This window comes from Strix uralensis, chromosome 5 (assembly GCF_047716275.1).
Source record: "Strix uralensis isolate ZFMK-TIS-50842 chromosome 5, bStrUra1, whole genome shotgun sequence".
NCBI classification, from domain to species: domain Eukaryota; kingdom Metazoa; phylum Chordata; class Aves; order Strigiformes; family Strigidae; genus Strix; species Strix uralensis.
This window is the reverse complement of record NC_133976.1, coordinates 17228111-17252489: the sequence shown is the minus strand read 5'-3', so window position 1 is coordinate 17252489 and position 24379 is coordinate 17228111. Positions and strand designations below refer to the sequence as shown.

At 39.1% G+C, this 24379-nt stretch overlaps 2 protein-coding genes across 2 annotated transcripts; one reads left to right on the top strand and one right to left on the bottom strand.

Moving 5' to 3' along the window:
* Positions 1 to 10: 10 nt before the first annotated feature.
* TPRKB (TP53RK binding protein) lies at positions 11 to 2836 on the bottom strand. Its single transcript, XM_074870032.1, has 5 exons — positions 2774 to 2836; positions 2278 to 2468; positions 1437 to 1559; positions 962 to 1138; positions 11 to 130 (listed from the first exon to the last, which is right to left on the bottom strand). Exons 2-5 carry the CDS (start codon positions 2416 to 2418, stop codon positions 44 to 46), a joined length of 528 nt encoding a protein of 175 aa, XP_074726133.1. The 5' UTR covers positions 2419 to 2468; positions 2774 to 2836; the 3' UTR covers positions 11 to 43.
* Positions 2825 to 12216, top strand: ALG10 (ALG10 alpha-1,2-glucosyltransferase). Its single transcript, XM_074870031.1, has 3 exons — positions 2825 to 3052; positions 3344 to 3541; positions 6164 to 12216. The coding sequence occupies exons 1-3, from the start codon at positions 2888 to 2890 to the stop codon at positions 7217 to 7219; spliced, it is 1419 nt and encodes a 472-aa protein (XP_074726132.1). The 5' UTR covers positions 2825 to 2887; the 3' UTR covers positions 7220 to 12216.
* The last annotated feature ends 12163 nt before the right edge of the window (positions 12217 to 24379 follow it).

Here is a 24379-nt window from a genome sequence, read left to right as displayed (position 1 = left end):
AAAAGCCCTCTTTTTCCTTTAAAAATTATTTATTTTCACATTTTCATAAAACATCTTTTGCTGACATTCTGCAAACAATACTATCCAATAAGGTGCCGATTTTTTCTTCTTGCGGAGTTACTTTGTACATCTGCAGTAAAAAAGAACAAGAAAAACACAAAAGCTGTATAAGAAAGAAAAAAATTGATCACATATCTTCTAAAAATATGTACAGAAGAAAATATTTCCCCCCTCTCACACTTTTTACATTGGAAACTCCTATCTTGTCGTGACTGCCAGACAAAATTGGGACTGAGGAACCAAACAAATTATGAAACTGCAAGACATAAAGGAAAGCTAAGAAACTGAATGAGAGCAGCACTTTTAGCTCCACATGTTACGTGCTATGATTTGTCCAGTTCTATTCAAATGTCTCCCATCATTACTTTGATGAGACATGATCAAGATGATTTAAGTTACTTGAATTTTATTGAGTGAAACACATGCTTCAAGATACCTACCTAGCATATGGTAATCTGTTTAAGAGCACACATGCCCTAACACAGCTCCTAGCAGCTAATCAACACATTTTTATTTTAGCCGCCCATGCTGGGACTATTTACGTGCTTAAGATTGTGAAACTGTTCAGGACTGAAAATGTATTTTTAATTAAATGGATATTTGCCCAAGAAAACAGGAAGCAAAAGCGCCTAAATGGTAGGCAGCAATCTGGAATTTATTTTTATGTTTCAATTTCCCAATAATGTTAAGAATCAGGAGACTTAAAACTTGTGATGTCAGGGTGACAACTTTTCAGGTAAAAAAAATATAAGAAATAAATAATCAAGGTTCTCTTAAAACAAGTTTCCTGCTGTACTAAAGAAATACAGACACTAACTTAATTATGTCCACTGATATTTAATCAGTCAATTAAATCAACTACCGCTTTTCTCTACGCCAGTCATCTCTTTTGGCTGCATACCTTTTTAACTTTGGCAGTGTCTGTTAGTTGGGGGAGTTCATCTAGAGAAACCTGCTGGCCTTCTACCTGAGATGCTATATCTTCCAGATTTACAGTTTTTTCTCTGTCCACAACCAGAACAATGAGTACTGCTGTGTCACCGTCTGAAATGCCAAACTTTTTAAATGCATCTGAAATCTAAGAAAAGATGAAAAATACCAGAATATTATGAGTCACTTTCTCACTATATATAAGCAACCTTTTCAGTTACTGGGTCAAATAAACCAACAGTATAAACTGACACACATTTTACATTAATGGAATTCTGACAAGCTACAAGAGATAACAACATATTAGTGTTTTTAAAAATACCAGTAACTTCTATCAGTAGTGAGGTAAACAGGTAAGTCAATACATATATTTAGTTTGGCTGCATGGACCTTAGCAAGCTTCTCTGGAAAAAAAAAAAAAAAGACATTTGTTCAGTAAATCTTACATTGTTGTTTGGTGAAAGGCTGAAAATAATTTCTGCATAGAGAGTTCTGGTCTTCATTTTACCTATCTTGTGTAGATGAACTGCTTTGTTGGCTGCCACAAGAATTTGAAAAGGATCTACAATCTGTAAAACACAACAGAAGTTAAACAGAAATTTAACATACTATTTTGAACTCTGAAAAAATCCTGACCACTTAATTTTGATAGCCTAAGTCTGCAATTGTAGAAGTGAGCAAAACAGTGTTCTGCTAGTTATTTTAGCAATTCTTGCTCTTCCAAAGTCAATGTGATTATTTCCTGCGTGGGGTAATACCTGACATTAAAAAAAAGTATTACACTCTCTCAATCAGGTTACTGAAATCTTCTGAAAAAAAATCACATTAATAAATCTGTCAGTAAACTGCCAGATTAGAGTTTTTTCTCTGTTCCCTAGCTATTGCTTTGCTAATTCTAACAAAAAAAGTCGAGATTCAGAAACTAGTTATGGGTTTTAATGTGAACAAAGGCTCCAAATAGTAGCTTTTTCACAGCATTAAGCAATTACTACTACATTTTGCAGACACAAGTAGATTTAAATAGCTCCACCAAGCAGGATGTGAAGTGAATCAAGACGACAGTTGTTTTGGCCAATCCTGCCACAGCTCTTTCTTTTACACAGATGAACCGTTACACTGTAACGAAATCAAAGGCGGGGCATTTGCGCAGAGAAAGCGAAGTGCGCGTACAGCAACGCCTGCCAGCGATTACAAACATTTTTCACAGAGCTCCCACCGAGAAGGGCTGCCCACATGCCCTTCAAACGGTAACGCGGTACAAACGGGAGGACACAGGCACCCACTCACCAGCGCGGGGTTTATTAATGCCCCTTCAATGGATCCTTCCATGGCTTTTTTTCTTAGAGCAGCGGCATTTTTCACGTGGTTGAAGAGGAGGAGAGTCACGCTGCAGCCGGGGAACAGCTCCAGCTGATGCGTGAAATCCATCTCTCACCGATGGCGCAGACCGGCCCCGGGAGCGCTCGGCAGCACCGGCCCTACGGCGTTTGCCAGAGTAACGGTCACACAAGGACGGACACACTCTTGTCTCGTACAGAACACAATTTTAATAACACACAGCCGTTCATGTATGGTTTTCCACGCTTCCCAGACGGGAAACCCCCCACATGCGGCCTCCACAGCCGGAGGCAGGCCGCACCTCCCGCCCGCCCCACCGCCGCTCTCCTCACCCCTTCCCGCCCGGCAGCGGCCGCACCGACGGGAACCGCCGCCGGCGCCTGGCTCCTCCCGCCCGCCCTCCCGGCCAGCTCCGGCCGCCGCCGCCGTACCCCCCGGCCCTCACCGCCGCCCGCCAAGCGCCTCGGCCGCGGCCCCACGCCGCCAGGCCCCTCCTCCCCGCGCCCAGCCCTCCCCGGAAGGGCGGCCCCTTCCCGGCCAGCGCGGCGGCGGCGGCGGGATGGAGCGGGCCGAGGCCTACGGCTTCTCCGCCGCCATGAGCGGCTCCTTCCTGCTGTCGTGCCTGCTCTTCGCGGCGATCAACCGCCGCCAGCGCGGGCCCTACATGGACGAAGCCTTCCACGTCCCCCAGGCGCAGGCCTACTGCCACGGCCGCTTCCTCCAGGTGCTGCGCGTTTGCCAGTCAGGAGCGATGATTTCTATAAACGTACCGTGGGCGCTTTGGAAAGAGAATGATTTGTGGTCATTGCTGTCCAAACGCCGGTTTCTGCTTTCTGTTATTTGGTGGTGCGGTAGGGCGCCAGGCAGGAGACAAGGTGTTCAAAAATTTCAGTCTAATGATGCCAGAAATTCGCTGAACATCCAAGCTAACAAAATGGGCCATGGGTGGGAATGGTCTGTCGTAACCTGTTGTGTGTCTCCGGTCCGTAACCCTCTGTCTCTCTCCGCTTTCCAGTGGGACCCCATGATCACCACGCTGCCGGGCTTGTACCTGGTCTCGGTGGGCGTAGTGAAGCCCACAGCGTGGCTCTTCGGGTGGACGGGAAGCGTGGTGTGCTCTGCAGGAATGCTCAGGTTTATTAACCTCCTTTTCAGTGCTGGGAACTTCTACTTACTGTATTTACTTCTATTCAAGATCCATCAGAAGAATAAGGTACAGTCAAAGTAGAATAATTTTATGCGCTCATACAAGCAGTTTTGATGACTCTGTATGTTCACTTCACTACCTATCTGAGCTGTCCTCTACTACTACCAGTTTGGCCAAGGAGGCACATTCCTTTTCTCTTAAAAAAAAAAGATATATTTTTTTTCTCCCACAGTGCAGTCCTCTGAAAATTTACTCTTGTGCATAACTAAAAGTAGTCACACTGAAATAAAACTTAAACTTAGTATGTGTATAGACTTACTATCCCAAGGTCTGAATACTCATCTAGTTGGAATTACTTAAAGACTTTCCACCAAACTTCAACCACTGAATCCTGAGTCAAGCCCTGTGAACTGTGTTTAAACTAAAATCTGTTCTTTAGAAAGATACCATGTTTGACATCAGTATTTAGAACCGGAGAATAATTCAAGTTGGGAAGAATTGAAGAATGATTCAGGTTGGAAGGGACCTTAGGAGGTCCACCTTCCAGCCCAAAGCAGGCCAGCCCTGAGATCAGATCAGGTTGCTCAGGACTGGGGCCTGGAAAACTCTCCAAGGACAGAGTGACTGCACAACCTCTGGGGGCAACCTGCTCCATGACTGACTAGCCTCATGGTGAAAAAGGTTATTCTTGCATCCAGTTGGAACCTCTCATTTCAGTTTATGCTTGTTGTCTCTTGTCCTCCCATCATGTACCACTTTGAGGAGCCTGGCTCCCTTTACCTGTTGATATTTTCAGAGATACTGGTAGGCTCCTGTTCGGTCCCCACAAGCCATCTATTTTCCAGACTGAACAAGGCGAGCTCCCTCAGCCCCTCCTCTCAGGGCAGGTGCTTCAGCCCCCACCTGTCTTCGTGGCCCTCTGCCATTGCTCCAGTTCACTAGTGCTTTTTATGTATCACAGGGCACAAAATTGGACATGGTATTCTAGGTACAACCTAACAAATAGAGTAAAGAGGGATACTCGCTTCCCTTGATCTGCTGCTATGCTCTTGTTAATGCTGCCTGGAAGACTGTTGCAGTCCCTTAGTGCCAGGGCGAGCTGCCGGCTCATGATCACCTCACTGTATGCCAAGACCCGCAGGTCCCTCTCCACAGAGCAGCAGATCCTCAGCTACTCCATGTCCAGCCTGTATCATTGGAGATTTCTTCCTTTCCAGGTGCAGGCATTTGCATTTGTCCTTTTTGAATTGCATAGCAGTTCTGTTGCCCCATTCCTCCACCCTGTCTAGGTCACTCTAGATGGCAGCTCTGCTATTTAGCATATTGCCTGGTCCCACCACTTTAGTGTCATCTGCAGACTTGATGAGAGTGTACTCTCGCTGTCATTGATAAAGATGTTAAACAGGAGAGGTCCCAGTATAAATCCCTGTGATGCTCTGGTTATTACTCTCCTTTGGGTAGTGTGTGACCAGTTACCATACAGCCAGTTTTTACCTGTCTAGTAGTCTACCCATCCAGACCATCACAGTTCAACTTGGATACAAGAATATTGTATATTTAAAGTGGTGGAGAATCCAACACTGCAGTAGGTAAATTGTTTCAGTGGTTAATGGCCTATTCAAAACCTTTCACCTTAGTAAAGTTGTTTAGTTTCACTTTGAACCATAAGAACATTTTTTCCTGTTTCGCAATAACTGAAGGATTCCTTTACTATAAAGAAAATTTCTTCTGGTGTATTTTCTTATTGGAGACTGTTCATGTTTAAGCACATGATAAGACTATACAGAATTGGGTCAAATTCAGTAAATTGTTTCCACTGTCAGAACACTTTTAATTTTATGCTTGGAGGTGGAAATACAATTATAAGAAAACAAAAGGTTTCATGACAGTAGTCTAAGCATTAGAAAATGTAGTTGTATTGTTGGCATTTCTTTGAACTCAGCATTTTCTCTGTTCCTCTTTTCTGTAAGGTGGTGACTGGCTGTTTTGCCCCATGCTACATCATTGAGAAACGTCATGCAACATTTTTTAATGTTGTGAATTGCGTTGCATCATGTAGTACGTGGGATAATTGGGAGGAGTTTTTAACTGCATGGTCTCCTACCTTCTTTAGAGTTTCTTTTCTAACTCATGAATTATAATGAAGATAAAAAATAAAAGCTGACCAAAGATTAGAAAGTTGGAACTGGCCACTCTGTGGTCTGGGTTCAAAAGAAGCAAAATTAGAAGCACAGAATGATGTGTTCTGCTGTCTCACAGAGTCTGATGATGAGATTGCAGGGGCATAAAACCGGTTTGGTTTTTTCTTTTCTTCTTCCCATTAGTGCAGCTTTTTTATCCTAGGTATGGGTGCAATTATACTCCCACAATGATTTTAATGCCACAAATATGTGAACACCTGACATATGAAAGAAGTTAGTGTATTTTCATTGCCATATTTTTAACTTGCCTGCAATAATGTTCTGTACTTCAATTTGTATTTTAACATTGTGTAGTCCAACAGTCTGTATTGGCATAGCAGGAGGTTAACAAAAATGCAGCATGCATGCTTGTGCACTAATGGAACCAAAGAGCGTAAGAGATGTTACATGGTGTTAATGGAATTCTCAAGAATGATACTCTTTATTTAGGTTTTTTATTTTATTTTTACTGGACATTGCTAACCACATTTTTCTGCTTCTTCTCTAGGCTGTGTCTGGTTTCCAGAGAATCTTGTCTACGTTAACTCTTGCAATGTTTCCCACCCTTTACTTTTTTACATTCCTTTATTATACGGACCCAGGATCAGTATTTTTTACTCTCTTTGCCTATTTAATGTGCCTTTATGGTAACCATAAAACTTCAGCTCTCCTTGGATTTTGTGGCTTCATGTTTCGTCAGACGAATATTGTGTGGACAGTTTTTTGTGCTGGAAATGTTGTTGCAGAGAGGCTAAATGAAGCCTGGAAGACAGAGTTACAGAAAAAGAAAGATGAAAAGATTTCTTCCAGGAAAGGATCATTTGCAGATTTGATCAGAATATTTCAGTTTCTTGTTGAATATCTCATATCACCTAAAAACTTAGTTACACTTACTGCGCTGACTTGGCCATACATCGTATTAGTAACTGTGTTCTTTGTTTTTGTCTTCATCAACGGTGGAATAGTTGTTGGTGACAGAAGTAGCCATGAAGCCTGTTTGCACTTTCCTCAATTGTTCTATTTTCTGTCCTTTACTGTTTTTTTTTCATTCCCTCATTTATTGACCCCTACTAAAATCAGGAAATTCCTTCTGTCATTACGAAAGCACCCTGTGCAGTACAGCTTAATCGCTGTCATCTGTTTATTCCTGATCTGGAAATTTACTTATGTTCATAAGTATTTACTAGCGGATAACAGACATTATACGTTCTATGTCTGGAGAAAAGTCTTCCAAAGACACGAGCTTGTAAAATATGTATTAGTTCCAGTCTATATATTTGCTGGCTGGAGTTTCACTGATACACTGAAATCAAAATCAGTATTCTGGATCTTAATGTATTTTGTATGTTTATTAGCAGTCACGGTTCCTCAAAAATTGCTAGAATTTCGTTACTTTATTTTGCCATTCTTAATATATAGGCTCAATATTCCGTTTCCATCTCTATATAGACAACTTCTGGAGCTGGCTTTTTATATTGTTGTGAATGCTGTAACTTTTTATCTTTTTCTAAACAGAACATTCCAATGGCCAAATAGTGATGAAATCCAGAGGTTTATGTGGTGACTTTTTTTTTTTTTTGATACTTTCATACCCTTAGGAGAAAGAACCCAGTTCTGTTTCAGGACTGTGGACCCTGGAATGAAGCAATATGTTTTGCATTATGTAAGGACTTTCTTCCCCAGTTGGAATTGGGGAAGTAAGCTGCTTATATTCTTGCAACTGAATGTGAGATCTGATAATGTTGTAATGTGAAGATACTCCATATACTGAATTTATGAGCTCCTGGAATTAACAAATACAACATGAGGGGAAATTTGAGAACACCTTTCTGTAATTAATGTGAAGTAAGGCAGATGTTTACAGTAATTTTTCATTATAATAAAATATTATATAACATGCCCTTGAAGGTATGGCAGCTTCTAAGTATGTTTCAGAGGTTTCTCTTTAAAACAAAGTATTTCAGTGTTTAACCTTTTTGTTAACGCTGGGTGCATATTTACTCCTTGGATCAGGCCACTTCTGTGTAGGTTTGCTAGCGGTCAAGGTATGAACCTACTACTAAAGTATAATGTTTTCAAAACCTCCTACATCCCACTGAATTTTCATGATTTTTTTGTCAATAAATGCTTACATTAGTTTTGCAAACAGAATGTAAGCTCTTAAATCATGAGAGCATTTTGAAAATTTTATTTCAAACTGATATTTAGAAAATACAGTGGAGGCTCTGTGCATGTACCTTCTTTGGGGGAATGAATGTTATTGTACAACAAAAGATAAATTGCAGTTGATAATGTGACCTATTAGAAGGGGAGTAATTTATGTATGTCAGACTGAAACGTGTATTTACGCAGTGGAATGCAGTCTAATGAATACCCTTTTAAATAATCAGGCTTTTATGTCCTGAGGTTCTGTGTTCACAGGTTTGTATTGAAGTAGGGTATGAGTGCACTCCCAAGTTGAACTGAGTGTTTCGAAGATCTTTGACATGTAATCTTAAAGAAAAACTAATGGCATTACTGAATTGTTCTTTTAAATGTTTTTCATATATATACAAATCTAATGGAACTAGGGAGTATATATTTTGTTTTATAAAGGTAAAATACAATGTGTGTATATTTTTAAAAGCATCTAGTGCATTATCATCAGAATAAAAGAAGGCTGTAATAGTTCCTGTCAGTAAATTACTTTAATTAGACTCAAAAATATTTGATTGCTTGAAGTTAACTATTAAGCAGTTTTATAAATATAAGTAAATTATGTGGCGGGGGGGGAGAATCCAAAACTTCACATACTGTGTAGCATCTTTAAGTTCTTTCTTATTCTGTAATGAAAATACTGCAGCCAAGTCTATGCAAACATACCATATTACTGCCACTCCAGTTACTCTGAAATGGAAGTGTTTCTCAAAAGGTCAGTACTGTGGAGTTATTACTCACATTGGTACTGTTATTTTTCTTTTACTGTATGCAGATCAGTGTCCTGGCTCTAATCTCTTCCCTGTCCTAACACTATGAAGAGTGTGGTTAACTCAGATTCTCCTGTCCAATGTTTTTGCAACTGTGTTTCTTCTAAGGAAACTTTAAAGCTACTCTTCAATGAGTAGGTTTATTTGTATTGAATTTAAGATGTTTGCGTCTTGTCCTGTTGCCAGTATGGTGATTTGTTGGTAATGTGTGTACAATAGGGAAAGCCATTTTCTATTACTCCCTATTTACTTACATATGTTGAAGTGGCAAGAGAAACCCAAAATGGGTTGCTTTTCAAGTATCTAATGTAGTTCTTGCAGAGTCCAGGATGTTGTCTTCTGTTGTGATTTTAGTATGACAGATTTGGGGGGAAGTCTCACATGCCTTCTGCTTCCAGTTTTGTTTTTGTATACCATGCTAGTAAAAACCTAAACAAGGTAAAGAGCATATGCATGGTTTTGTACTACTTCATTTGTATCCTCAAATTTTAGTACTGAGTTAAAATGGTAATATGGGAAGGAATGGGGCTCTGGGTAGAATTCTGAATTGTCTTCTAGATCTGGGGTCTTTTTGGCTTTATGTAGGGGAGCAGGTGTTCGTTTTGCTTGATGAGATGCAAAAATTCCTGTGCTTACATAGTCCACAGGTGTTTTGTTTTGCCCAGCATGTTTATTATTTGAATGCCTTTGATTATCAGCCCTGTTAAGAAATATGCTTCCTACTTATTCTTAACAGAGATAGCACTCATATTTCAAGTGAAAAGAACTGAGTTTAAATACGTACCATTTTAATGCATTTCTTCTGATGAGCTCCACATCACAAGACACTAGAAAGAGAGATGTTTGTGAACTGTTGAGGTTTTTGTAACCAATATTATAAGATGGCATAATATTTTATTACAGGATTTATCAGTATACTTACACATTTTAATTTGAGTACCGTTATTTTCAATGTATCTCGCTAATTTAAAAGCAGGCTGAGTTGATATGTTTAAATTAAAGAGGGAAGTCCACGAATTACTAAACCTTGAAAGGAGAATTTTAGAGTAAAGCTATGAACCACAGGGAGTTTGCAGGTAATATTCAATGTTAGCCTGATTCAGTCTCAGAAATCAAGATGATTGTAATTATATCGTAATTAGTCATAAAGAAAGGTCTCAAATTCCGTCAACATCTCTTAGAAATTTACAAATATCAGTAGCACTGTTTAAATCTAGATATAAGAATTAGTTAAACATACTTTATAATCCTGAAACATTTCCTTTGTAGTTGTCTGTAATTTATTAGCTATTCATCTTAAAGACAGGCAGAAAGGACTGTGTTTATCCTGGTTTATGTTGCTACAGTCTTCTAGTTTCAGTAGAACCATAATTGCTTACTTCAGGTTAATTCCTTAGCAGGTGTCATTTGTTAATGAAATTACTTACAACAGCATTAATTAATTTATTGTAAATTTGATTAATCAGCTATCCATTTAGAAAAGAATCACACTAATTTGTTGAAATGTCCAAGATGAAAACAAAAAAAGCTAGCTAACATTTTTGTAATGGCTGTTTAAAAATAAAATCTCAGGTTGTTTTTCCTCAGACAGAAAGATGATGATGATTTTTCAATAACTGTCAGAATAATAAAAATAGAGAGCTGAACGACCACAGCATGGCTGAATTGTTTTGAAGTGGAAAAAAAAAGACAAATAATTGAACACATTGTGGTTTTTTTCTTTTAGTTAAAAATAGGTGGTTATTTGGAAAGATAGAGTTTGTTTGATAATCCTATATGCTGTGAACTGTATTGTGTTGTGAGCGTTCTGTATTGCATTCATTTTAAGTTCTTCGGTAGCATGTGTTCGTTCAAAATTAGCATGAATTTTACACCATAAGCAGTATGTGCATGCTGAAATGGTTTTTTATCTATTATTTTTCTTGTGAGTAGATAAATCAGAGGTATTTCTTCTGTTAAAAATATCATAGGAAAAAGTATTCTATAGTCTCTGGGGTCAGATAGTTGATTTTTTTTTTTCCTGTTAACCAGGTCTGATTTATTTTTTTTCACAAGGTGTCAGTCTTGTGCCATCTTGTTAAGATGACCAGCTGCAAAATACAATGCTACTTGAAGTCATAACATCAGGGACTTTAGCAAGGCTATTTCTGAGAATTAGAAAACTTCAAGTTCGGTCATGACTGATTGCTTGTTTTAGTAGCTGGTTTAGCTAAAATATCCTTATATGTAATTTTAAATATATATTGTTTGTTAAGTTTTAGAAGAAGAGCAAGTTTTGCTCATCTTTAAAATGCCTTCTTTTGATATTTTTTGGTATTTGTGGGGTTTTCACATCTTGTCTGAGAGAACAAAATGAAACTTGAAAGCTTACTGTTGAAATGTCATTGTTTTAAGCAGTGTAGTTGCTTAGAAAGCAAATTTCCTGCTGTTATTAAATGTTGCAGCATTCTTATTTTCACATATTCATTCTATTCATTGCTGTCTAAAAAGAAAAAAAAATTGGAGGAAAAAATGAGGAAAGCAAAGTAATTATACTTTTGAGACTGACACATGGTGATTTTCTAAAATATTCACTCTTTTTAATTGATTGATGCACATATGAAATAGCTCAAATGCCTGTTAGCCCTATAGTAGTTGACATACTGCATTTTAAATGCATCATCTAGTTTCTGTGTAATGAAAAAGTGTAAAGCCAGAGTCCATGAAAATGACTGCTTATAGTTATCTCAAATTCTTTGTCTATATTCACCGTCCTAATTTTTTTCCCTGAAAAGCTTTGCTTTCCTTGCTTATCTCTTGTTAGATAGGATATGCTTTTTATTTTTGATTCAGTGACATTTGTATGTTAGCAGAGGCATCTTTTATAGAAAAACATCCTTCTTAAAAGTAAGTTTTAGATGGATGCAGATAATTGATTTTGCTAACAAACATCATTTTGCAAACAAAAAGAATCTCTACATGAGGCAGAACTGCTAACCTAGCTAGCAATGTGTAGCTAAAATGCTCTTAATTTGTGAGTTTTTGTGCTTAATCTTGGAATATGCTCAGGGCCTCATGCTGCTCCTTCTGCTTCAGGGATAGTTGGGATATGAGGAGGAAGCGAGAGGAAAAAGATTTGCAGAGATAATTGCCATTGCAGTGCTACCATAGCTAGGAGTATGCAACACCACCAGGAGCAGAAATGAGTGGGGTGCTTTTGAGGGTTCTGGGGCACCACTGTATTTGGCAGTGCACTGCACTGTGGCTTGCTGATGTGGTGATACGGGAGAGTTGTTTGCCATGCTTGAGTGGAAATGTCTTCTCCAGCTGGAAGGAGCTTGTTGCTAGAGCTGGACTGATCACTGTGAGAATGATCTTGCTGAAACTTGGGAGCTAATTGGTTTATTGAAAGATGTTTTGGTACTTAGCTGTGGATCTGTAAATAAAAACCATTCTGTGTTCAAGAAATGTTGTGAACTTACTTGAATTGCAACTGTGGGTTAGTAATAGGGAAGGGGTTGTTCTCATTTTTGGATTGTAAGTTGCCCAGATACTCTAGTGTTTTTATAAAAGACAAAAATTGTCGTATCTTAAAAAATAAACACTTTTAAAACAGTATCTTCTCATGTGCTTTATATCCTGGTTTTAAGTAGATGTAAATTAATAGCCCGTGCATTTGATTCAAATTAGTATGAACTCATATTAATAGTAGCAGTGTATGCCTTTTCAAAGATGTAATTGCAAAGTTTGTGTCCTTAACTACCTTCAGATCTTCTCTAATGGGATTAGATTTCCATGTTTTCATATCACCCTCCTAAAGGTATTGTCATAGAAACAATCTTGTGAATATACAATGCAAAAGGAATGGTTATGGTGATTATCGCTGACAAGAGTCTCTAATTTTAGGGCACTGCTTCAGACCTGCAAGTTTAATACATGTAAATCATGCTGCATTCCCATCAAATCTCAAACAAAGCATTACCTGGCTGAATTGAAATTTAAATGACAAGCTTCAAAACAACAAAGGAGACGCAGTCAGGAATATCACTGATTTCAGAGATGGTGCTTTACCTTCTGTGTCAGTGCTGAGCAAATGGCACAACGTTGTTAGTGGGTGGGAGTAAGCATATCATAACTATAGTGCTAGCGAAGAGCAGCGTGGGTGTTTTATACCTAGTGTTTTCTTTGTTGCATATAGAATTCCTTACTTGCTGCTCTGTGCAGTCCTGTGCTGCTATAGCACTATATACTTTTCATTACCAAGAGGATTATTTTATGTTAGTCAATTGAGATGGTTTTGAAGGTGGGAATTCATCTGCCAGATGTCTTGTCAAGACTACCTCCTAGTGCAATCTACTTACTAGAGCACAGCCTGTTTGGGCAGGGCACTCACCTGAGCTAGGGAAGAGATTTAGAGATTTAGGCCAGAATGACCCGTCTAGCTAAATTTGAGAAGTTTCAGCCCGATGCAGTGTGTTAACTTGCTTTAAAGTATCAAGAAGTTTTGTGGAATAACCTTCCCTGTCCAGGTCCAGTACCCCAGGAAAAGAAATTTATTTGCTGGCTATAGTAACGAGTTGTATGTATCCTTGTGAAAAATCTACCGGTGTGCATTTGCTTCAATAACAGTGAGTTTTGTTCAATTAATTATTACTAAGATGGAGTTTTCAGCATTCTTTTTTGAAACAGGTAAGAATGATACTTTGCTTAAAACCAAAAAGAAATCAAGTGCTTGCCCTTTTAAGAATAAAATACATTTGGGATTTTGGAGCCATCTGTTGTTTGAGAGGAGCTTTAAGTTTCCCTTAAAGATAAAAACTATTAATTTCCCTCCACCTTCCTTTATTGCTTATAAAATATACACTGCTTAAATTTTAGAGGGGGTGGAGGAGGGGGTAGCATTACAATGGCCTGATCTGGCTGTTTGCCTGACAGGAGACCACAAAACTTTATCTGAGAATTTCCACTGAGGAGGGAATTAGTTTCCACATTACGTAAGTGAATCCCATAGAGTTTAATATTTTGCAGCTGAAATGGAGCCCATCTTCTGAAAATACCCTCTATTTAAAGCCATCAACTAGTGATGAATTTGCCATATTCTTTGACAAGCTTTTTCAGAGATTAATTAATTTTAGGAAACTTTTTTTCTCTAGTTATGAGCTTTATGCTACATCTGTGCAAAGACAGTTCTCCCCCTTTTCCTCTTCTACGTGCACGGATATAAACCATTTATACTAGTATGTGCAGATCACAACCCTTAACCCTTAACCACCTGACCTACGGAGATATGAGGACTCCTGTGCTCCGGATTGTTTTTCTCTGGCTTTTTTTTTTTCAGCATGTAAAGAAGTATGATCACCAGAATTGAAGACTGCACAACATTTTTGAGCTCTTCTTTTTTATAGGGAAGAAGTATCATCCACCTAGACTTGTGTTACCTTGCCCTGTTTAGCCAAAACAAGCTCTGTGGCACCTTGTATGGATACCCTTAGTTTGAAGAGCATGCTGTCAACCTTGTAGGTGGAGCATAATTTTTTGAGTTCTTAAGTCACACTAATGGAATAATCAGTCCAGAATAAATATGTTAACAATTCCCGTAACAACTGCTTTCATCTTTGTCAGTGAAGTGGCTTGAGATATACACATTAGTTTGTAGGAATAACCAGGAAGAAGCAAGCTGAGTTAGGTCATGTGCAGTTTCAGTTTGGCTGAGCAGTTTATGATTTGGCTGTTTCCTGTAGAGCTCCTTGAAGTTAAATGCTTATGGAGGTAAATTTAGTTGATTGACTACTGTCTTGGTCTGTAAAGCCAAGGCTAACTTAAGTAGCTTGCTGTTGTATTGAGAGGTGGGCTATGTTTGCCTTGAGACACGATTTCTTTGTGGAGTTTGAGCACAATAATTTTCCTTTTCTGTCTGGTTTGAAATAAAGGTATTCAGACTATGAGAATGGGGTGGCTCTGGAAGGAGTCCCTCTTTCCTTTTCCTCAGGTTGCCTAAATCACATTGCAGTTGCCTTGATGGGGCTCTAAGTACTTACTCTCTAATCCATGGAGTCAGTCTGCTTGAGGACTAGAGGGCTCTAGGCTATGTTCAGATCAGCTGATTTTGCAGGAAAACTTTGATTTCCGAAAACAAATGAACACCACCACCACCAAAATTTGTAGGCACATTTCTCTTGCACTTTCAAATCATAGCTCTATAATTAAAAGTTCTTTGTGAATAAGAGTCTGGAAAATAAATGTCAATCCTACTAGCAGTTAGGGCTTCTATAAACTTTAGCATACAATTATGGCAAAGATCAGTTAATATACATTGTTTGTGACTGAATCTGAGTGAAAGATGTTAAACACCTGCAAAGATTCTACCTTGCTATTTGTCACACATAATAGAGTACATGATGCTCTTGAATTTTCTTGCCTATCATTTTGTTAGAGAATAAGCAACCAAACAAGAAGAGCCTTTAAAGTCAGCTATAACATCTTGATAGTCTCCAGTTATTTGGCAAAAAAACAGCATGTCAAAATCAGCTTGTAGTCTACGCCTTTCTTTTAGTAAAGAGCTTTAAAAGATTTCTGGTAGTTTTTGCTGGGATGGATCTCATGCTAAATGTCCCTCAGCCCTTTTTGTATTTTCTTTCACAATGTAAGATGCTCTTTCCTGAACTTGGCCTTATTGGCTCGTAGATGAAAAATTGATTTGGAGGTCTTTTTTATTAAGTTAAAGAAGTGTATACATTTACATGAGTAGGTAGTAGTACTTGGACCAAATGGACCTATACTCTGCAGTCAAAATGCAGAAATGGTACGTCTTGGCAGAACTCATTCAATACTTTATTTTCTCATTAAATCTAGCACAAAGTAAGCAGGATAATTTGGTATCAGATTTAACCTTTCATATTACTCTACAAGTGTATAGATATTGACAGTTTCTTTGGTGATTTGAACATCTACTTCCAAGGCAGAGTTGAAGAAGGTAATTACAATCTAACTCGCTTTTCCATTACCCACATGCTAAGTTAATTGAAATTGTAGTAAGTACAACTTCATGAGATGGATCTATTTTCATTTCAATACTGCATTCTCCAAGGACGCTATCTAGAGGATCTAAATCAACAGGAACTACACAATAAAGAAATAATAATGCCCTCTTGAAACACTTCAGCTGCACGCTCTCAATCTCACAACCTGAACAAACAGGCATAAAGACCTTAAAGATTTTTGGATTTGGTATATATAGTAGAATGCATAATGATAAAAAATGAAATAAAACAGCAGTGACTACTTTGTTGCAAACCTACCATTTGAGATTTACAATAAGACACTATAGAGAAATACTAAGCTGAAAAGATTTTTTGTAACAGATTTTATATTGCCAGCTTGTATAAGGTAGAAAGCAGCTGTGCACCAAATCTGAAGAGGTGGGACCGAGTCATGCAGGTGCTCATCTGCATTTTTATGGTCCTAAATACCTTTACAAATCTGATCTTTTTCTTTGAACCTTCGTTAGGACTTTTGTATTTTGATAACAAATAAGAGAACAAAGTGAGGGGTGTGCCTGGTGGGTCCTATGGAGGAGAGGAAAGATGAAAGTAATGCTGTGTGTGTTTGCAGGGAGCTTGGGCTGGGAATAAATTCCATGGTAATTACAACCTACTTTATCCTGGCCCCTCAGCCACCAGTTTCATCCCTGTCTAGGGTGGCCAAACCCATTGCTCCCACCGTAGGCTGTTCCTTTTCTTACTTAGCCGTTCTTCCTTTGGTGCCACACTTTCTTCTTCATGTAAGCACATGCTGCAGACTATCTGTGGTCGTAGAGGCCACCCTGGCGAGCTGAGACTGTTCCTTTGTCTCATTCTTGCTGCTGAAAAACAAAACTCTTCGCTCATTCAGGCAAGGATTTCAAGAAATCTAAACGTAGTCTGTACTTATCATCAGCTTGGTGGGATGGCACCAAAAAGTCTTGCCTGGGAAAAGAAAAAGTGTGTGATAATCCTACCCTGGCTGTCTTTTGCAGAGAGGGAGTTTCACTTATCTTGATTTTCATAGTCATAGTAGGGCCTCTCCAGATGATTGATCCTTTTTAGGTAGGATGGGCTAGCAGCCCTTTTGCCTTGTCCCGAGAGAACGGTTACAAGGCGACTGAGCTTAGCAGACTGTATTGCTCCACTCCCAGGAAGTGTTAAAGACAGCCCTAAAATTACATGTCAGTTGTTAGCCCAGCCTGGCTTCCTCATCTGAGATGTTGCAGTATCAGCATCTGCTCAACCTGGAAATGGATGGCTCTTTAGCAACCCAACAGCCAAGGGTGTCTTTTTGATGTTTTCAGAACTTACAAACTATTTGATTCATTTGGCCTAATATAAATTGTGTCACTAAATGACCTATGGAAGATATTTTCAAAGACATAAATGGAGACCTGCCAATTATTAGCACTTAAGTATTATGATTCAGGCTTCAGAAGTCCTGAGATTTAAAATCAAAAGAAAGACAATTTCTGTCATGCATTCTTAACTTCTCACACTCAGAGGTACACCAAATGTAGTTTTGTTAGAAGTGAAATGGGTATGGAAAACCAAATTATCCCAGTTGACTACATAATGCTCTTAATCTGTTTCATTCCTTTTGTCATATTGTTTCCCATTGAAGGTAGTGGAGACAGGATTAGATAATGCACAAAAGTATATTTCTTTACTAGACATGTGGCTACAGAATAAAATTCACTTTTCACTGCTCTCTGTGTACATGTGTCCCTGTAAAAGATTAAAAAACCTTACACTGGTTTCCTGTGGTGAGACAGGTTCTCTGGTGGCCCATTATGGCTTGATGTCCATCAAAATGCATGAGCACAGCTAGTGTTAGTGGTCAAGTGGCAATTGAGAATGACTTTTTTCTTTCATTTCCTGTTGCTTTCTTCTTTTTGTATTTAATCTTTGATATGTGTCGAACTAGTCTCATTGTCTTTGCTCTTATTGGATAAGGATATTTTTCCAATTTTATGTTACCTTTGTTTTTTCCCTGCATCTTATGGCAAAAAGCTTTTGTGTAAAGAGAAGATGAGAGTTAATTACGTAGAGCTGGCCACCTTCTCTCATTTTTTACTTTATTTAATTTGCAATACTTAAAAATTACTTCAGATAAATGTATTTCCAATGCACAGAACCCAGCAAAGAATTATAACCAGTGTTTTTTGAAGGAAATGTGTTGAATAGTCTCCTTCCTTTGTAGATTAAAAAAAAAATCTAGGTCCTCACACAAGGAAGAACATTAAACTGAAGATTATTTTTTTTTATCATTAATGATAAAGGAGACTTTGCTTTGAAATAGAGTTGTAAAAATTAACCTTTACATTTTGGCTCCACTCAAAAAAGCACAGATTGGTATTATTCCCCTCTTGGACAGCAAGAGTCAATATTCTCTAATTCCTGCTGCTCCTATTAAACCTTCCCTTTATTATTCAATTTAAAGAAATCATTTGCAAATAAAACATAAATAAAAATAACTTTTCTAGACAATAAAAAAACCCAAAGTGGGTAAACGAAGAGGGGAAGCCAGCGTACTAACTATTTATTAACAGCCATCTTCAAGTTTCCAAATTTTTAGTAAGATGCAACTGGAGGCAATATGTACGTATAATATGGCAAAACACAGGTGAAAAAGGTTGTCATAGGTAGTAAAGTTCCTCTTTGCACCTGTGATGTTGTTGTTAAAGAATGTCGGAGCATCACAGAAATGGGTGACACCTTCATTATCTGGCAGCCAAGGGAGGAGCAGAAGATCCAGGCTCCAAACCACACCAACCTGTCGCAGAGTGAGGGGTTATATAGCAGCAATTAAAAAGACCAGAGGGAATAATTTGGTAACTAGAAATCATCAGACCCTCAATATTTACCAGAAAAGGAGACCTACTTAGAGACAGGCTGAGGATTGCTAATATCTGTATGTAGAAGTGGAAGATACACAAGAAGAAAAGGGAGCCTGGCAGTGCTGTGGTTTGAACCAGATGTTCTTAGAGCTGCTGGTGGCAGCCCGAGAGGAGAAACACATCCTGCTCCCTCCCACGCTCCTCCACTCCTCTGATATTCGTTACTCAACCTTTTCTTGTTAAAAATTCATCGTGATTATAAGCTCTGGCACAGATTTCTCACAACGATCACCTAAAAATGCTGCAATAGCTCCTGAAATGCTGCTCTCAGAGCATGCTGGCTGCCTACTGATAAAAGCACATAGCTACTCCATGGGGGTACAGGAGCTACCCCCGTAGCTGCTATATGAGTAGCTGCATCTACCTGTTATCACCACTCACCTCACAAGTCAAGTTGTAGATAAGAAGTTCAAATGTTTTTGGAAGGGACTGATCTTCATGCAGGAGCCCAAATGAATAAGGAGGCACAGTACATCTAAATTTTCCTAGGAATGTTGTCTTTCCCCAGTTGAAAGTCTTGCTTACATAGATTAGAGGATTTGGAATAATTAGATAGGATTTCCAGGTGTTTTACAGCCCACTTGGAAAAACAGCTGGAAATCTTGATAGACTGCACAGATCAACCCCACAGTGCATGAGCGGTCGGTTGGGAGGATCCCAGGCACACTAGGTTCACAGCTCTGTACCACTTGTGCTCACAGGGGCTGTGGCCAAAGATGAGGGACAGCAGGTAGTCATGGGGTGGGAATGAGGAATTTCAGTGCAGGGCAGTAACAGGGGCAATGGGATGACTGTTGGTAAGAAACTTAATGTCTAACTGAAGATTTTATTTGGCCCAGTATACAACTACCAGTGGAAAAGAGGATTCTTGTCCAATTGTTATTTTAATGGCTATACAGGGCTAACGTAAATCTGATGTCCAGTCAAAGTGGATATGAGAAACTCACAAAACTGTACAATGCAGTGTTAGCAAATGTAAAGTTTTCCTATTCCACTATTATCTGGGGCAATTTTCCTTCATGGCAATGTAAAATAATTGCTGACAATTTAAATCCTGAGAGCAGGTAGGTGACCTACTGATGAAAGCCACAGCTCTGAAAGCTCCTGATTCAAACAATGACATTTTTCATTCTTCACCTCACCTATTACTGTACAACACGGATAATAAGGAAGAAAGCTGAGACCTTAGCACCAACTCTGTCATTTCAGTTTTTCAGTTCATTGCAAATAGGGCTGCGTTGCTTTTAAATACCCAGCATTTCTATAGTATATTGCTATTAGAAACCTACTGCATTTTATTATAGCATTTCTCTAACACAAAGCAATCCTGCCCCAAAAAGTAATCATTTTCTGTCTGAATGAAAATAAAATGCTAGTATGCTTGGAATTAGGTATTGCCTAAGCAGAACATCTTGAAAAATGTTCCTTTATAAAGCTGTTGCTTGTTTCTTCTTTTTTTTCCCCTCTCCAGGAGAGTATGAGATTTTCATTACAAGTGGCACATGTTGTAATAAGTCATATCTGCTCTACAAGTATCTGTGCTAACCATAAACATGACCCAAGGCGCATTAGTCAGCCAGAAAGAGCTTGTCAAATAAAGCCTGTCTGCAGGAGGACAGAAGATGCTTATTGGAATTCAGTGGGTGTCAGGGGTGGTCCCTGCTGCCACTGCTCCTGTGAAGACATGTTAATTAAACAACATGCAAAGGAAATAAGTCTGTCATGTTCTTGTGGTCAGAATCCAGTGAGAGGTAACAGCTGATGATTTAACTGGTTTCCAAAAGCTTTGGTTTGGTTTTGTTTTTAAATAAATTGTTTAATAGATATCAGGTTCCTTGAAATTAATCTTAAAGGATATTTTAACTTTCTCCTTTCTCCTTGTGTTTAGTTCCTCCTTTGATACATTAGATATATCAATGGATCAGAAGCTGTTCTGAGTATATCCATCTCTCACAAATAATTGTGACTATGCAGCCCGGGGAGAAAGAGCTTTCTGATCCCATGGCATTTAAAACAAAAGAGTATACTCTTACTCAAACTTTGATTAGAATCTCTATAACAAGTAGTTGAAGGCATGCACATTTTTCATAGCTAAAATCACTCAGATTTTGATCCACCTGATCAGAGACAAATTGCTGTAATTGAAGGTGATGATGACACAGTGATCAGCAAAGTTGTAGAGTTTAACTGTTAATGTTTTGAGCATCTATCAGAATCAATTTGCTGAAGGCTCACCTGAAAGGATTCAGAGGATATTGCTGTACCTGACTCAAACCGTATCTAATTCTAATTTATCTATTTTATTGCAAGTTCTTATGTGACCCTTAAAGCTAGTACCGATCATAGTGCAAAGAGAAACTCTATATTCTGTAATTAAAAAATGTTTGTATTTTCATTTTTATTTCACTTTCAAAACTATAACTTCTCTTTACTATAGTGTATGCCAAAACTTTGCCGAAGTATTCTTTTTCTACAGAGCACACCTTCCCCAAAATAATAAAGAATTTGCCTATAGCATCAGGATCCCAAAGGAGGACTTGGGTAACTCTAAAAATTGTATTCCTAATATAAAATAACAGACTTGCAAGAAGTATGAATTCATGTATAAATGCTTCCTGGTAACTGGGAGCCTATATATGCACACTAAATAAGCCTAACTGGATTAGAAGATTGCAAAATTATCAATGACTCTGGTACATCTACAGATTGATTCACTATTTTAGTAACAAAGCCTGTAATTTGCTTTGGGGGAAGAGAGATAAATAGTCTTTGTGGGGGAGATTAAAATTTTAGTAAGTAGCACTTTGGATCTTCTATTTTAATCATCCACAAAACAGTGAAAAAAGTGCCCAGTATTGTATCATGACATCATCTCTACAACACTTAAAAGCCACATTCCCAGTGCTATTTTTAAAAGCATGAAGTGGAGGAAAATAGAATCAGGTTTGACGAGAATGCATGAATAAGGTGGGGAGCTGTATCAGAGAGACCTGATTTTATATCTCCATTTCCTAATCTTTGTAATAATGATGGAGAGAGGAATTTGCTTTACATTTTAGTATTCTTGCTAGTGAGTGCTTACCTGCTGAGCATCCTAGTTCCCCCTCAAGGTGCAGGAGGTGTGACCCATCACCCCTGTACTGGGGCTCCTACCCTGGGCGCATCTCCTGCGAGGGCCTGACTGAGATGGGAGAAGGCACTGTCCTCTCCCCAGGCCACGGGGAGGATGTGCGAAAAGGCTGTGCTAGGATTGAAAGTCCCTCCTGGCCTTCATCCCAGTGCACTGAGGATCGCGTTGGCTTTGCCCCATGGGGACAGGGGAGTGATGCAGGGACTTTCCTGAAGCAGGAGTGCTGGGTGAAAGAGGGAGAGCAGAGAAGGCATATTTTTAAATTACCTCCCCTTGCCAGCATGCCTGTTGTCCGTAGGTCTTGCCAAAGTGAGCTTTAAATAGCGTCAGACAGCTTATGCAGACTAATGAAATAAGTCTGTGTTGATGTTGGCGCTTGAGCTGCTTTGCTTCTAAAGGCTGCTTCATGTTCTCCGCCATCTGAGATGGGAATAATGCAGCCACGACCCCAGGCACTGGCTTGAAAATATGATGATAGGCAGTAAACTGACAGGAGAAATAGGTCAGGAAGAATATCTATTTGCGTAGACATCCTTCGTTTTGGGAGAATGAGTGTGTGAGTCTACAGCACAGTTAGGGGGGTTTCGTGCTCTGTCTTTAGGGTCCCAGCCTGGGGGAGGAGATGGAAAGCTGGTCTTGGGGGGCTCTGGTATGGTCACGGGGACAGGGCCATCCCTCCTCAGGGGTGTTCACGACATTCAGGTCAGTGAGTACATTTCTGGATTATTATATATTGAAAGAGGTATTTTAGTGTAAGAGTTGGATGGAAAAGTGTAGAGAGATATCCTGAAGGGCAACCTGCATTTGGGAATGACAATCTCTCTCCTGCAAACCTAAGAAATCAGATCAGCTTTGGCCAGGGACCTCGTTACCCTTCGTTCAGTGAACTACAGCAAGTTCTGGCTTTTTGAAAGTGTGTTCAAGTATACATATGTTATTTCTAAGACTGTCTGGGTCACCATGAACGACTGGCTGCCTTCATTCTAGTGGTGGTACATGTCACCTGATTTTAATGCTCAGCTGAATGCTCTGGATGAGATACCTACTACAAGGCTGGCTAAAAGCTACTCCCACTCTTGGTTTGCTCTAGTTGAGCCTATGGTTGCAAATCTAAAATAAGCACTCTGAAACCAGCTTTTCTTTGATCTGTAGTGAAGTTCATCTCTTCCAGTTAGAGTCAAAGGCTACATGTCATCTTGTAAAACTTAAAGAAATTGAAGGGTGGCATCAGATTTCTGAGTAATATGGGTGAAGGAAAGCTGAATATACCAACAGGCTGTTTGTTATTATTCTAGTGAAGATCTTCTGTTAAGAAGACCAGGGAAACAAACTTAGTCCTGCTGATGTTGGTACTTGATGTTATGTGCATGCAGCAGCAGCAGCAGGACTGTAGAGCCATCCGTTTACAAATCACAATTTTTAACATGGGTTTTTAATCACTCAAGACTGCTGTAACAAACTATTTATGCCTTTGTGTTTGACAGAAACGTGTGCTCCTTCCATTCCCTCATATTGCCTCCCTACTTGCTCAGCATCTCCTCCTAAGAGCTTGTTCTACTACACACACTTTAAAACAGATCACTTAGTGACTTGGAGCTGGACATTTTGTCCTAAAAGGATGTAATTTGTCACTGGCAGCTCTCAGGTTTACTAGATCCTTCTAAAATTCAGTTTCTGAGCTGACTCCTCTGGCATTGCAGATCTTGCAGAGCACACTAAGATGCCGCTCCCCTCCCCTTTCCCGTGCAGTGCTGATGTTTCACCCCACTCACTTAATGCTTTCAAAACCTGGGTGTGCTACATTTTGTACATTTCCCTGCACAGCAACACGGTGCATATTAGTACAAATATTTGTCTGCCTCTGGGTGTACAAGAGAAGAAGAGCGTCAGCCCAGTTACTACATTCTGGTCCCTAGGGTGAATTTTCTCCCAAAGATCCACAGGTGACTGGGCCACTTGGGGCTCTCAGTGACAAACTGAGTAGCTACTGGCTTCCAAAGTTTTCACACCCCATGCTCAACTAGTTCCCAGATTTTCTGAATTTTGTTTTTACAAGTACTTTTCAGACAAGCCAGTGGGCATCTAAGACTACAGGCATGTTTCTGTGGAAGAAAAGAGTTCCTTTAAGCATGTTGGTAGAGAATGCGAAGATTTCATAGACCTCATAGTAAGTGCTTTATGTTAAAACAAATTCAAACAACCATCTATGGGATCTGTCCAAGAAATCTTAAAATTATCTTTGGATTTAGTTCTGGAACATGCAACAGGCTGGAATAATTTAACTTGATTTGACGCACTGGCCTGAAAGATCAACAACTGGACTCATATTAATACACTTGCATGGACTGACAATCAACATTTTGATAGTCAGTCCTTTCCTTCTGTTGCCTTTCCTCCTATCCTTTTATTGCCTTTAATATCCTTCTCCTCTACCTAAACTCTGAAAACAGGCTTTTGTTAAAATAGGTAATGACCAGATGACCAGGAAGATGTGTCTTAACACTCACATGGAGTCCTCTAGTTCAAGGGCACTCTAGTCTGGCTGCCTCTAAAACCTGATTTAAATCTCTTGGTGTTAGTAGTACTAGAGCTTAGTCACACCTGTATCTCGTAATATCACCATTTAAATTATTTGATGTTAACAGTAGTACTGTACAGCTCTTTTACTGGAGCTATCACACCCTGTAATATGTATTCTCTGCAATTTAATGAAAACCAAGTTTGAAG